The 15286-nt window shown below is 47.0% G+C and overlaps 1 protein-coding gene across 2 annotated transcripts; it reads right to left on the reverse strand.

The window, feature by feature from the left end:
• Positions 1-10061: 10061 nt before the first annotated feature.
• CSKMT (citrate synthase lysine methyltransferase) lies at positions 10062-15180 on the reverse strand. Of its 2 annotated transcripts, none has more exons than XM_078610161.1 (3): positions 15107-15180; positions 14912-15002; positions 10062-13002 (listed from the first exon to the last, which is right to left on the reverse strand). In XM_078610161.1, exons 1-3 carry the CDS (start codon positions 15107-15109, stop codon positions 12272-12274), a joined length of 825 nt encoding a protein of 274 aa, XP_078466287.1. In that variant the 5' UTR covers positions 15110-15180; the 3' UTR covers positions 10062-12271. The 2 variants fall into 2 exon arrangements, with proteins under 2 accessions (XP_078466287.1, XP_078466286.1); XM_078610160.1 differs by having other exon boundaries at positions 10062-13005.
• Between the last annotated feature and the right edge of the window lie 106 nt (positions 15181-15286).

Here is a 15286-nt window from a genome sequence, read left to right on the forward strand (position 1 = left end):
GAGAAACAGAATGAAATAAAAATTACTCAAGTGTAAATTCCCCAATGCGATTGATTATAATTATTGTCGGGTGGTGGTGCTGCTGCTGCTGCTGCTGCGCCGGCAGTGATGCACAGCGTACAAATAACAACAGCAGCAGCAGACATAACAACACGCAACACATTTGTCAATAGCAATGTGTGTTGCCTTGAAAGTAAAACAGATATAATAGCGGACATTTCAGGGCAATGGCCCTTTTTAAATCCTTTATATTAAGTTCACTTGCTTGCTTGCTTGAGCGCTTACGACTGTGCAAATCTTTCGGTCGTTTTTTAACCCACTTCCCGTGATCCAATCTAGCTGACATTTTGCACACAGACTCGTTGTGCGTGACAATTTATTTTCGAGAAAAATTTTTCCCAAAATGTTACACTTTTTAGGAAAAAAAAAAATATATATTTAATTACCAATTGCTTAATGGTGGCAGGCAATCATCTGACCCATAGGTGGCAGCCATCTCAAGCCAGAGGACGAGAGGACTCTAGCCGCCACGCATATAAAGGATTTATAGTGAAAAACTTTGTTTTTACGGGTTAATTTTTTCCACATCATTTATGTGTGCTGTGAAAAAGGGTCATCGCCCGAAACGTCACCTCATATATAGTTTCCCTTTTAAAGAAGTGTTACTGACGAATGTGTTGTGTTTGTTTGGTATCCATGCTATAAATCAGTAGTTCTTAACCTTTACTGCAATTTAAAAAAACTAAATTGTAATGTTAATAAGCACATATGTTTGATGAAACAAAGTAGCTGTACTCACGTGCTCGTGCTTAATTTGTGTTTCTAAAAAAATCTGGTATGTCTCGTACCCAGTGGCGGCTCCTGCAAAATCTCTCAGGGGGGGCAAATGTCTGGATGATTGATAAGGATAAGGTCCACCCATGCAATGAATAAATTAACAGCTTAAGCATGTAAAGGCAACTTCACTTCTTTAATATTAATGAAAAATAAAGTGACTCTTACAATACATCTTGTTTGTTTATATACTCACTATTAAAACAAACCACTCAAGTTTCTTTTATTAAAGATTCCACTAGGTGGCGACAAATTATATTGTTGGATGAAACGTGCTTACGTATGATGACGTTAGCACGTATGATGACGTAAGCACGTTAGTGCGAGCCCTCCCGGAAGCCATAGAGAATGCATTGCAGCGCCCCCGTTCGAAAAAAAGCATCTTTGAATGTAAGTCTATGGGGCCACTCGGGGCGATTCTCAGCCGGAGTGAAATCGCCCAAAAAGAGGCGGTACTCCACAGAACGTGACATGACGCTGATTGGACTATATCCAGAGGCTGACAGTGACGGCTAGCGTGACTCTGTGGTTGAATGACATTGGTGGTGCGTCGCCCAATCGCCCTAATGAAGAAACCACCCCTGCTCGTACCCCCAGAAAGGGCATCTCGCACCTCCAGGGGATGCGTGCACCCCAGATTAAGAACCACTGCTACAGATAGTCTTCTTCTTGCGTATGGCAGCGATACGCTCAGGAGCCAGATGCCAAAATAGAGGTCTGCTAGCCACGACAAGACGGCTTCAGGAAGAGAGAGAGAGAGAGAGTCAGTGTAGTTTTGTCACACCTCGACCCATTGAAGGCGCGCAGAATACAGTGGTTATTCATGCAGTTCTCAAATGAAAATATGATGCATTAGCCAAGTCCCCCGAGTTCTGGGCACTGGAATGCTCTTCCAATGTCTGTGTCTGGAGCGTGTCGGTGACTACTTTCGATATTAGGACGCCACTGGAGCGTATGCACTTTTAAATCGAGATTGAAAACTAATTTCTTGAGAACTTATTTTTGCGTTGAGTGTTTGTTATCCTTCCCCCGCACCTCCGATTAGCACGGTTGGCTACGTACTGTGCGAAAGAAGTTCAACATACATACATACACCTATGAAAACCAGATTTAACGTAAGCACACTACAAAAATCCACTTTCATTATACGGTCCCTCATTTTCACGTTACCTGAAGACTGTCAACGCGGCGAAACGGCCGTCGTTAATTTGAATCCAGACATGACCGTGCGTTAGATACGTGCAGATCGATCGTGAGCATCATACGTGCTGTGCTGCCTCCCGTGGGGTAGTATTGGCGTGGGCGGCGGGGTTGTGTTGGGACAGGGATCTCGTCTTGATGGGAGGGACGCGCACGCCCGGAATAATGGCATCATAATGGCAAAACCTCTCTGCACCCATTAGGAGCGCCCTTAATTTATATTCGAGTCCAACGAAACCCATCCCCGGCCATTAGCGACCCGACCGAACGAAGCAGAGGACACTAAGCATTTAATTCCATTACTTAATGTAACATTTATTAAAATGATAATTCGCACGTAGACATTGCAGGTTCCTTCCTGCAATCAAAGTCATCATCATCATCATAAGACAGCCATGATCAAATCCACCGCTGGATGAAGGACACACCAAAAGTCGTCGCCATCACTCGCGCGCAGTCTCGCGATGCAACAATCGGAATCAGAATATGGATTTTTTTTCCTGGGTGAATCCGATGAGCTATAAAGATCCAGTCCCACAGATGTCCAGTGGGTCACGGATGTCCCCAGTAGGTCCACCGAGCACCTGGCACACGAGCTGAGCTCACCGCTTCATCTCCACGGCGGACGTCCTCTTGGGCTCGCTTGCCTCCTTTGGCTGCGTCGTTAGCCTCACCCGCCCGGCCGCCCGTCATCCCTCCCTTCAAGCGACGTGTGTCCTGCCCAAGCCACGCTTGTCGTCATACAGAAGTCAAAATTACGACTCTCTAACATGTGTTCGTCTTCTAGAATCCGTGTGTTCCCCTTTCTGGCTCTCAATGCGATTCAATGTCATTCTGAATGTAATAACATTCCGTTTTTCTATAGTTGGACATCCCCTCCGGCATAGTAACGTGGAATTTCCACCACTGACTCAGGGGTGTAAACGGGAGATGATCACTGCTCCACACTCGTTTGAGTGAGAAGTTATTAAGACATGATGACACAACATGACCTGGGGTGTTGTTAGTCACTCAGCAAATGTTTTAAATGGGTGTGATGGTTGGATTCCTGTCACAGACATATGATAATTTCAGCTAAGCATGTATCATACAGTACAGTAATAGTGCTACAGTACAGTGCACATGCGTATGTGCACATGTACAGCTCTTTTGTCAATCCACTGCTGGATGAAGGCCTCCCCATGCAGTGCGGGTTCGTGGGGGATTATCTGGTCATTCCTTGTTTCTAAATGCGGGGAGCATAGTAGAATACAACAATGTGATTTTCTGGACTGCCCTCTACGCCTATATTAAACCACCTGTCATCGTCGCTTTGGAACGGGTCGTCTTCGAGATGTCTTGAGACTAGAAGCTATACGTTGTCTCAGAATAGAGTCGTCTAACTACCCAAGTGTACATTGCCACTCGCGGTTACTCGTTGAGGTTGTTGTCGGTGGACTTTATTCCACATAAATATACAGGAAGACAAGACGGTGTCTCTGAGAGCTACATTACATATGTACGTCGAACATCTTTCGCACCGTACGAAGCCAATCGTTTCTTATCGGAGGTGCGGGGGGTAAGGACAACTGACTGAGCCTGGACTTGAATATTGCCAGGGATTTGACATCACGAATTCCTGGCTCCCCGACGCAATTGCACCGCCTGCACACTCCACGTTGACACCACTGCACGTCCACCCCACCCACTGAATGTTAGTTCCAGACTCAGGTCTCCCTTGCACTGCTGCTGCTGTTGTTGTTGCTGTTGCCACTGTTGCCGCAGAGCTGGGGAGGATCCCGAGCAAACGACTCCGGGTGAGACCCACCGCTTCGCAGACCCCACTGGGCTATGGAGAACGCGGGGCCGGCTCACGCAGCCACGCGGGAGAGCGGCGCCTTCCAGGTGAGAACTCCCACCCACCAACACGCGGTGTGTAGCACCTGCCCCAACAAGTCTGTGAAGGCTATACGGGGCGTCTTTGTCGTGTGTGTTCTGTGGCAAGCGTTAATAGGTGTTCGCTACTAGCACTGGCCCCCAGAAGTCTGTTGAAGCTTGGCTTGGGATCTCTGCCTGTGTGTGTTGGGTGGTAGGTGTCTGAGTGGGTTTGCCCTAATCAATTCGCCGACCTGCCACCAGTACTCGCCCTGCCTCTAATCCTTAGGGGCCGTCCATAAATGACGTCACGCGATTTTGGACTATTTTTTACCCCCCCCCCCCCATCGTCACACGACGTCACAAAAAGTCAGACCCCCCCCCTCAAATATGACGTCATAAAGCTCTGCCTCCCCCCCAAAAAAAATAAAACATGTTTCAAATCGCTTTAAACTATTGTCATTGTAGTGCGTATTTAATATGCCGTTGCACTCTGATGTTGTAGGAAAAAACATGTATTAAAAAGTCTATTTAATTAAGTAGAACGTGTTGTCTATATTTATTTGAAGTTGCGCATTTTGATGTGATGTCACATTTCTCAAATCCCCCCTCGTCACACATCGTCACAAATATCTGACCGCCCCCCCCCAGGTGCGTGACGTCATTTATGGACGGCCCTTTACCAACCAGCCACTAGTACCAGCCCTACCTCCATCCCCTACCAACCAGCCACTAGTACCAGCCCTGCCTGTTGACCCCACCTCTGCACTGCGCCATCGCCCACCGTCACTTTTTGTTCGCCGTTTCAGTTCTGTCGTTCACAGCGCCACTCACGTGACCGCATACCTGTACACCCACGTGGTTTTATACCTGTCAACCCATACGGTTTACCCCGTATTCTTGTACTGGGAAATTGAGTTGTCAGCTCCATACGGCGTACAGACGTTTCAATACGGGCAATATTTTAGTTTTTTTGTCGTTTTGTTTCTCCCTTGTGATGGGACTTTATAGGATGAACGTTGAAATGTATAAGGGCACCAAAAATGTCTGAATTGGACTGTAATAAGGTAGGGCACTGAAAAGGGGTTGACAGGTGTGTGGTCGACTCAACGTGTGCTCGCAGATTTTTCCAGACCCGCGCGACAGCGTGCAAGCCGGTGGCTTCAGCAGCATCAGCAGCAGCAACATCAGCAGCAGCAGCAGCACCATCAGCAGCAGCAGCAACATCATCAGCAGCAGTGGCTCTGCAAGTGCGGCTGCCGCTTTCAGGGCGAATAAGCAGCGGCTCCCGTCCATCGTGGTGGAACCCACGGACGGGAATGAGGTGTGAGAACCCCCTAGCTCGGCCTGCATTCTGAAGTCACAGAGTTGAATCCGGCTCAAGTAAGCCGGCTCTGAGCGTGGACCCAGCCACGCTCGGGATTTCCATGAACTCGTGTCCGAGAGGTGAGCTAAGGGGCCGTCCATAAATGACGTCACGCACCTGGGGGGGGGGGGGTCAGACATTTGTGACGAGGGGGAGGGGGTTTGAGAAATGTGACGTCACATCAAAATGCGCAAATTTAAATAAATATAGACAACACGTTCTACTTAATTAAATAGACTTTTTAATACATGTTTTCGCCTACAACATCAGAGTGCAGCGCCACATTAAATACGCACTACAATGACAATAGTTTAAAGCGATTTTAAGCATGTTTTATTTTCAAAATGGAAATATGGTTTGGGGGGGGGGGTGGCAGAGCTTTGTGACGTCATATTTGAGGTCTTACTTTTTGTGACGCCGTGTGACGAGAGGGGGGGGGGGAGGTAAAAAATCGTCAAATCGCGTGACGTCATTTATGGACGGCCCCTAAGTAGCAACTCACGCTGCTCAAGACTGAGCTGAGCCGGGCCGCGACTAAAAATATGGGCTGGGGCCTTGTTCAAGTTCAAGTTAATTTATTAGGTATAGCCCTGTGAGCCATTCGGCTCTTGAATCGGGTGCAACCGCAACAAACAAAAAACAAAAACATGAACAAAAAACATCTTAAAGTGACTATGTGACTAAGTGCAAACAGAAAATCCAAGAAAAGACTTCTCCCGAGGCCAGCCCCAGCCAAATGTAAAAATTGTACAGAATGTATTACTTCCTCACTGTGCATTGTGGGTCTAATACCCTTTACGCATGCTGGTTTACCATCTGCTTCTACTCACTCGCCAAGGGTCACCGACTCAGGATCCAACGTGGAAAATTATTACTTAAAGAAACAGACGACAACATTTACATGTCCACTTCCATCGTATGTAGCTAAACTACAAAAACGGATTCATTGCCTATAATCTAGACTTCAGAATCAGAATATCTTCATACTGGAGGAATCTGATGAGCTATGAAGCACTTTTTTGCAGATGTTTTTCAATATTCCATGTTCAGGTTTTATCCGCGCTACCCCTCCCCACATTCCCTCCCCGGATAATCCAGAGTTGACTCCATCCGATTCTCTCCCACCATTTGCCGGGGAGCAGGTCGAAAGCGGGGAGCTGCGTTGGCCTCCTGAGGAGGTACTCTCTGCTGAAGATGACGAGGAGGAGGTTGAGGATGAGGAGGGGGAAGAGGAGGAGGCTGAAGAGGAACCCTTCCCCGAGACTCAGCCAGCAGTGGAGCAAAAGCGGTGGATCAAATGCTCCTCTGCCATTCAAGAACGCCCATGTATGGAGCCACCACCACTCACTAGTGATGTTCATTGGTATATATAGACATGATGACTACATACACAGCCCTTTTAGTCAACCCACAACCGGATCAATACACGATGTAACACGATTTTTGTTCCTGGGTAGTAAGTGTTATTTTCTAATTGCTTATGCCTCAAAAGTATAGAAAATGGCTATTATTCCCCACAAACTTTGCTTTTGTGACCAGGACTTTATGTGAAGGAATGACACAAATGCACACCACGTTTTCTCATTGAAAATGGTAAATTTCAAAATATCACTGTCCTGGTCACAAAACAGAGGTCGCAAACGGGTTTTGATTCCTTACCCGTACCCGTACCCGGCCGCACCAGGGTCGCAAACGGGTACCTGTACCCGTACCCAGCCGTACACATACCCTACCCGTACCCGACCTCTGGGATGAAGCCATGCTGCAGGCGCGGGTGGGTTGATTCTAGGAACTTCAATTGTGAGAAGAGGCAAGACGTTGGGAAATGAGTGACAAACGGTGACTCACCAGTGACTCACGGCCTACCCGTACCCGTACCCGGCCGCACCAGGGTCGCAAACGGGTACCCGTACCCGTACCCGGCTGGGTACGGGTACGGGTATCGGGTACCCGGTTGCGACCTCTGTCACAAAAGCAAAGTTTGTGGGGAATATCTGTACTTTTGAGGCATAAGCAATTAGGAAATAACACTTACTACCAAGGAACAAAAAATAAATACATTTGTTACACAGTGTTATTACTGGAGTGGATTATTAACTTTGCTTTTGTGTCCTGGTCACAAAAGAAAAGTTCGTGGGGAATAATAATAGCCATTATCTGTACTTTGAAGCATAAGCAATTTGAATATAACACTTACTCTCCAGGAACAATTTTTTTTCTTACACAGTGAATTATATTATTAGTGCTGTAGTTATGTGGCTTGACCACCTACATGTGAAATTGTACTTGTTGCTCTGCATCTACATCAGCCGTACGGAATAAGAAAAAGTACCGTAGTAACATCCTGCAATGCTTTATTTACCTAAGAAAGCATGAACAAAGTCTCAAAACTATCATTGTATCCCACCTCTAAGCACTACCCACTACCGCCTGACAACAAATCATATCCAGGAATAGGGAACTTACATCCGATGAGGCCCACGACTTTGTTTCACACATCCCGTGGCTGCATGAGACCTACCCCTTTAAAACGGCCAGCAAACAATATTTAAACAATATAAATCATATTCATCCATCACTACTGCAAGCATTTTAGCCACACTAATCGGTTACGAGAAGGGAAATCTTTTCCAAAATGCCAAAAACTGTTTATAAATTCAGTGTGCCCAATCACTTCTATCACTGCAAGGGCGACGTAAATTATAGAGGTCCCTGTTAATGTGGTTACCCACCAAAAGTATTTCAAAGTCCATTTTAGCCCTCAGTAAGAGAAAGGTTCCACACTCTTTTCACAACAGTCGAACAAGTCTAAACCCAGTAAAGTATACTTGTTTCAGGGCTCGGTTTGAGTTGTATGGGAGTCTGGGGTTGTTTCAGTTTGGGGGGCTCTGTATATTAAATGCCTTCCCTTTTACTGTTTTATCACCACCCAAAACACTCCATTGTAATTTTTAATTTGATATCCAAATTTCAAAACTGGCAGTAACACACAAGGAAATGCTGTGTCTTTAATAACTAAATTACTGCACCTATATGATGTACCACTGTGCTCCAGTATTGTTTCAAGCAATATGAAGCCCGCATGTTTTTTTCAGGGCAGGGGGCTCAAAATCCAGAGCCTCGGGCTGCAGCCTCTGTGGCCTCCGTGTTAATCTGGCCCTGGGCGCATGTCGGCAACGGTAAACCCAGCTGTGTGACTGCGTCCACAAGTGTCCTGTCCCGGCTACGCACGTACCAGAGGTCGCAACCGGGTACCCGATACCCGTACCCTACCCGATACCCGGCCGGGTACGGGTACCCGTTTGCGATCCTGGTGCGGCCGGGTACGGGTAGGCCGTGAGTCACTGGTGAGTAACCGTTTGTCACTCATTTCCGGTAGGGTACGGGTAGGGAACGGGTACGGGTAGGGAACGGGTACGGGTACCCGTTTGCGACCCTGGTGCGGCCGAGTACGGGTAAGGAATCAAAACCCGTTTGCGACCTCTGGCACGTATTGCTCTGTTCCCATGTGCAGGGACAGCATCGGGCCCCGTGGAGCCACCATGGAAAGTCGAGGGCCCAGGTGACCCACCTCACCCAGGAGGCCCCGAGGACTGAGGTGCTTGGAAGCAAGAGTGGCGATGGGGGAAGAGGAGACGGGGACATCAGGGCCCCACCTCTGCCCTTCCCCTCGCCCGTCGTCGTCGTCATCAGCAGCCATGATCAATCCACTGCTGGATGAAGGCCTCCGTCGCCCCGTGCCTCTTGTAAAACCACACGGGCATTCTCCCATCGTCGCCGGGAGTCGATCGCGCAAACGGCAATGTTAAAAGTAACGGCTGGGTAAACCTTTTTAAACCGTTAATCGAAAGCACAGGGTACATTTCTTAAGATGTTTTTTCTCGTCGTGGAAGGTGTAAATAATAAGATAATGTACCACAAATCAAGTGATCCAGAGCAAGTATTGACGAGCGGCTCGTGGAGATGAACAAATGGAGCAGAAAATGTCTTCTGTGCTGATTTATAGACTGAAACTTTGTTCCTCATTCAAAGGCAGCTGTTCATTTAAAGAGTGAATCACCAATACAATTAACTCGAGTATCCTCTTTGTGCCCATTATTAGCTGCTCCTCTCTTGAGGGTCAGTGTCTCAATGCCCACGTGTCAGCAAACAACCCAAGCAATCAGAGTACAATTCCCCAATAAAATAGAACATATTACCCAGTCTTCACCCCCATTCCATGTAGGTAAACAAAACATGTTTTTTATAGCCACATTTACATGTTTTCAATTGTATTTACTTTATCTGTGTCATACCACCCCCACCCCCCCATTACTCTGGATAACCACGAGTTACTAGTAATTTAAGACCGGGTTAAATATAAAGCTTGCTTCTTTCACCAACTCGTAAAACTCCCCACACATTTTAGAATTGCTTCTGGAGAAATGACAGCTCTCTCGAAGAGGCGTTCGCATTTGTGAAAGAGAGCTCTAAGGAACGGTGGGTCAATCGTTGGTGTTGTTTGGGGTGCGGTGTGGAGTGAACGCCCAGTGTCTTAATGTTCATCGTAGTCATTAACGTTATTGGTATTATATAACTAGTATTGTTACTATTATATCAGCCGTATGCGGAGCTCGGGCCAGTTTCAAGTGATTTGTATCGAGGCTTTGTCCGTCGTACCGTATGTTTACAGTGTCACGAGCGTGTCGTAATGTATGTACGTGTACACATATATAAATACAAACGTTATTGTAACATGGATTTTATATTAAACACCTTCTGCCATGTCTTGCTCACGGAGCATGCTTTAAAAGATGTCACCTTTTGATTTGCATTTCCTACATGCTTTATTAAAGTTTTAAATTAAAGTAGACAATTACAAAATAATACAGCTCACGACGAAACCTCACGTAAGTGCATAATATAAAATTACAAAGGGGGTATTGACACCATTGCTGTTTCCATGATTGAACATTTATACCCAAAAAGCGGTGGTGTGCTCTTGCACGTCAACAGCCAGTGTTCATTTGTAAATGTCCGTCAAATATAAAAAAAACCATGCACATGATACAAGTTTTCCTTCCACAAGGCAAATAGTCAAATTTCGCATGCACAACTTTATCTGTGATCGAATGGTGGTTAAGTGGTTAGAGCACCGCGCGATAAAGTCTCGTGAATCAAGTTTGACATTTGTAAGCGATATCTCAACCAGTTCTGAGCCCCCACCCCACTCCACCACACTGACCAGCGTAAAGTGAAGTGTGGTCAAACAACCCCCATGACCGACACAGCATTGGAAGGGCCTTCCCTCCAGCAACGGATCAACAAGGGGCTGCGATTTATAACTTGAACATCGCTTGACGCTTGTGGTGCATGGGGAGAAATGTTTTGATGGAGACTGGGATGTTATAGGTTGACTCTGCTTGTGGGATCGGGCGACTGCACTGTAAGTTACACATTGCAGTCACCCCTCTGTTCAACTAAGCGCAACTGCGCAATCACACTGCAGACACCTGATGGTGTATTGTGTTAAAAAAACATACAAAACATGCATGTTAGCAAAGATATGCGTTTACAAGAATGTAACATGTTCACCCAGAAACACCTGGGTCTTTAACACCATTTTTCAGGAAGGTGCAGCTTGAGATAAGGCCAATTAAATTGAATCTTTTTTGAAAAATACCTTTTTTTGGTGGGTTTTTTTTGGGTAGATCACAAAAATTGTCCAACATATACAGCAAAAAGTGCTCACGTGAAAATAATGACAATAACACAAAAACTGCGGCCGAGGCATTTAACAATAGAAAAATGACATTTAAACTATGCCAAAACGCACTACAAAAACTCTACTGGAGTGAATTACAAATCCTCATCATCATGACCAGTGATGAGCTTCATTCCCCATTGTAACACCAACTTTTTCTTTCTCTTTTACTGTGTGGATGTCCAGAGCCAGTAGATAAATCAACTGGCATGATAAATATTCAAGTGCCCACTGTCAGGAGGCACTGGAGTTAAAAGGAAGGAGTCCGAGTTGGCTGATGCAGTTACATTCAAACCAATACAGCAGTCGGTGCAATTGCCATGAATGCAACCAGCCAATTTAGCAAAAGAAGCAAATTAACGACAATGGAATGTTTAACACGGAGGCTTTCGCACCCAATATCATCCATGATATAGGTTTTTTGGATTATATTGCGTAAATATAAATGTGTCATTGAATCGAAGTATTTCTCCGCAAATCTGGCTGTCGCCTGATGAAGCTAGTTGTAATTACTGGCGAAATGTCGTACTCAGATTGTAAATGTTGTGGATTGGCATGTTCTGTTTACGTGACAAACCTTACTAATTGGCTGTGTCGGGTGGTGGCGGGTTTAACGACACATTTATATTTGCGCAATCTAACCCAAATAAAAAAATTATGGACAATGGAATGATTTAATGGCTTGGCAGTAGCTATGCAAGCCACCCCAATTCAAGAAAATATATTACCCGCAGCATTGGAATTATTTTATATAAAAATAAACAAGCGCTCTAGGTTTCAGCAGATCACAGCTCGCGGACTAATGAAGCCACCCCCAAGTTAACTATGACAATCACCCTCTTATCATTAGGTCAAAAATTATAACTAATGCAACAGTATTTACCAGGCATGTAACGATGCATCAATTCACCGAATGGCATGCCGATACATGCATCGAACCATGAGTAATTTTTTTTTGTAATTCACTCATGTGAACCCTGCAGCCACTAGAGGCTTTACAAGAGGATATGTTTAACAATTTATTAATATTTTTTTAATTTAATATACACTAAAGAAGCCAGTAAAACTGTCACAGCGGGACAGAAAACATAATAAACAAAAGAAACGAGATGGTAAAAATAAGACAAGAATTGATGTCTATCCGATTCATGAACCCAAATTATGTTGCAACCCCAGATTGCTAGGTATATTAGTTGGGGAGGGGCGTTTAATCATTACATGCCGAGTAATAATACCGCACCGGACACTCTTCCATCTACCAGCACCACTCCTCCTCAGTCCTTTTTCTTATCATCGTCATCGTCGTCGTCGTCATCTTCGTCATCGTCGACTTCCTGCTTGCGCAGCACGTACATGTAGTATGCGACGCCTCGAAACTCTCCCAGCTCGCGGGCCGTCACGGCCACGCGGCCTGGCCCCCCACCGGCCACCACCGCCGCCTCCTCCAGCCAGGGGCAGCGCGCGTCGGGGTCTTCGTCCGAGAACTGCAGCAGGGCGCCGCAGCCGGGCCGCAGCAGGCGCAGCCCCTCGACGAGCAGCTGGCGCGCCGCTCGGCCCCCGTCATTGGCGCGGATTGCCGCGTCCACCGTGCCCTTGTCCAGCACGAGGCCGAAGGTGCCGTCCTCAAAGCCCGGAAGACCGCCGAGGCGTGCCGCGTCGGCCAGCATGAAGCGCAGCGTGGAGGCCGGGTGTCCGGGCGCCGGCGGGTGCTCGCGCCACTGGCGTTCCATCAGCTCCACGGCGACCGGCGAGAAGTCGACGCAGCTCACGTGCACGGGCAGGCGCGAGGCGCGGTAGAGCGACGCGCCAAAGTCCGACGTGCCGCAGCCCACGTCCAACACGTGGCACACTCCGTCGCGGGCCCCGCCGCGCACGAACGGCACCAGCTGCTCCGAGACGGCGTGGTAGCCGAAGAACCAGTCGAAGTGGCGGAAGTCGCCGGCGCGCTTCTCCGCGTAGAAGCGGTCCCAGGTGGACGGGAGCGCCATACCTTCACGGAGGTCGACTGCTGGTGGGGAGCGAGTGGGAGAACGGGGCGGGGGGGGCACAGGTGGATATCAAGGTGTTGTGGTAGAAGAGGAGATTGTGATCCCATGCAGCTGATGGCGATAAAAGAAACATGCAAACTATCAAATACTTGTTGGGGTAAAATGTTTTTAAGGGCAGAATAAGACTTTCAAATACCTTGTGCGGGCCACACATTAACAAAGACCTCAGTCAAACTTGTTAAAAAAAAATAAGTCCTAGTACCCAATTAGTGTAGCTCAGATGCTTACAGTGATCATTAAATCAAATGGCTGCGGCCGCAAGATATAACATGACAGGTCGTATCCTCACCTGTTCTAAATATACTTCTGGGCTGTACAACATAATTTTCAAGGTTTGTTAATAATAAAAAAATGTACTTAAAAGTTTCATCCGTGCAGCCATAGTGCGCAACAGTGGTGTCGCCACCGTGCAACCAACAATGGAGGGCAATTAAGTATTTAAATGTACGAGAATAGAGTAATGTGCTTTATAAAGGTGAGCACAACGAAAACTTTAAATTATATATATTTTTACGAACAAAGTTTCAAACTCTTGTTGGACTCCCCCGGACGCTGCCTAGGAATTTATTAACCAAACATTGTTTGAGTTGCATCTTCCTTCAACCGGGGAACTGTAGCGCGATGGTTAGTGCACTGCACTATGAACCTCGTCACCCGAGTTTGAATCCCGGCCACGGCTAAGATCAGTAGTGATCATCCGAATCGGTGCTGGCAGCCACTACTCATAGCCTCACTTACCAGCATAAAGTACAAACTACCATCATGGCCGAAAAAGCTTGGGGAGGCCTCATCCAGCAGTGTATAAAAGGTTGATTCTCATAATTTTTCATTAGACCTTAAGCCGTGATCATGAGTCAGTGGATGATATTCATTAAAATTAAATCCTGACGAAAATGAAGGCATGATTCAGCAGATAACAGATTTTGGATAAAGTCTCGAATAGCAACTCAACTTTACACAAAAATGCTGTCTATAATGGACCATCTTTACAAGAGGTGCACTACATTCCCACTCACCCCTAGCCAACAATTACGGAATGAATTTCACTTTAAAAAACGCACAAATTAACTCCGATGCCATCACACCTACTCACATGTGACAACCTGCTATATATCCATGAGGTTTTTTTTTGATCGCGTAAATATATAAATGCGTCATTAAAACCCGCCACCACCCGACACAGCCAACTAGTAAGGGTTGTCACGTAAACAGAACGTGGCCAATTCGTCACTAGTACAGCACGCCGGTGTGTTGGAGAGCCAAGCCACAACATTTACAATCGGAGTACAACGTTTGTGTATTATGGATATAGGTCGCGAAAGCCTACGTGTCAAATGCTATATATAGCTTACATCCTTGCATGTATAATTGTGTATGGCGTTACTATGACCGACAGATATATTAAGTATGTTGACAATCGCGAAATTGATCGTAAACATGACTGGCAAATAAATTGGAATAAAAAAAGTACAGAAAAGCAAGCGTGGAATTACGGTGAAACAGAAAGAGGGAACGCTAATCCGAGAAACACAAATTGGAGAGACTATTTCTAAAAAAAGGAGAGTTGGTTTGATCACAACACATCGTTAGGAAGGTTGACGGCTCACGGGCAAGACTGGTGCCCAAATGACAGCAGAAAGGAGGGAGCAGGACAGAGAGAGATCGCATCGCGTCAAGCGTAGGTGGGATTGTAGGCACAGCACGAAGGGCCATTGCCCGAAACGTCGCAGTGCCCTTGCGCCACGACCGACGCACCATCACCGAACAACGTTGTTGACTACCGAGGCTATATGCGGGGAAAAGGGGGGATAGCTCTCTCTCTGGCGGTAACCGTGAAACCCGATCCGCACACGCGTCAACACGCACGGGACATGTGCTTCTCTCTGCTGGGCTGCGCGCCGCACCAAGCGATCGCCCTCGCCAGCCCGGCGCGTCTCATCACGCGGCTCAGCAGCATCTAAACAAACAAACACACGCACGTAAAGAATCATTGACCCTTAAAATTCGCGACGACAATGACGACGTTGTAACAGCGACGAGCCGAGCTCACGCGATACGCACCATGTGCAAGGTGTGGTGGGTGGGGCACGTTGTGGTCAAGCCGGAACCGGAAATCGATCAGACACGTGATGCATGCCCCGCCCCCTCTCATGCTCCTCCCCCACCCCGCATGCCCCGCCCCCCATGCTCCCCCCCACCCCGCATGTTCCCCCCGCCCTTCTCCGCACACACGCACGCGCC

Source organism: Lampetra planeri, chromosome 33 (assembly GCF_965212315.1).
Source record: "Lampetra planeri chromosome 33, kcLamPlan1.2.h2, whole genome shotgun sequence".
Taxonomy (NCBI): Eukaryota; Metazoa; Chordata; class Hyperoartia; order Petromyzontiformes; family Petromyzontidae; genus Lampetra; species Lampetra planeri.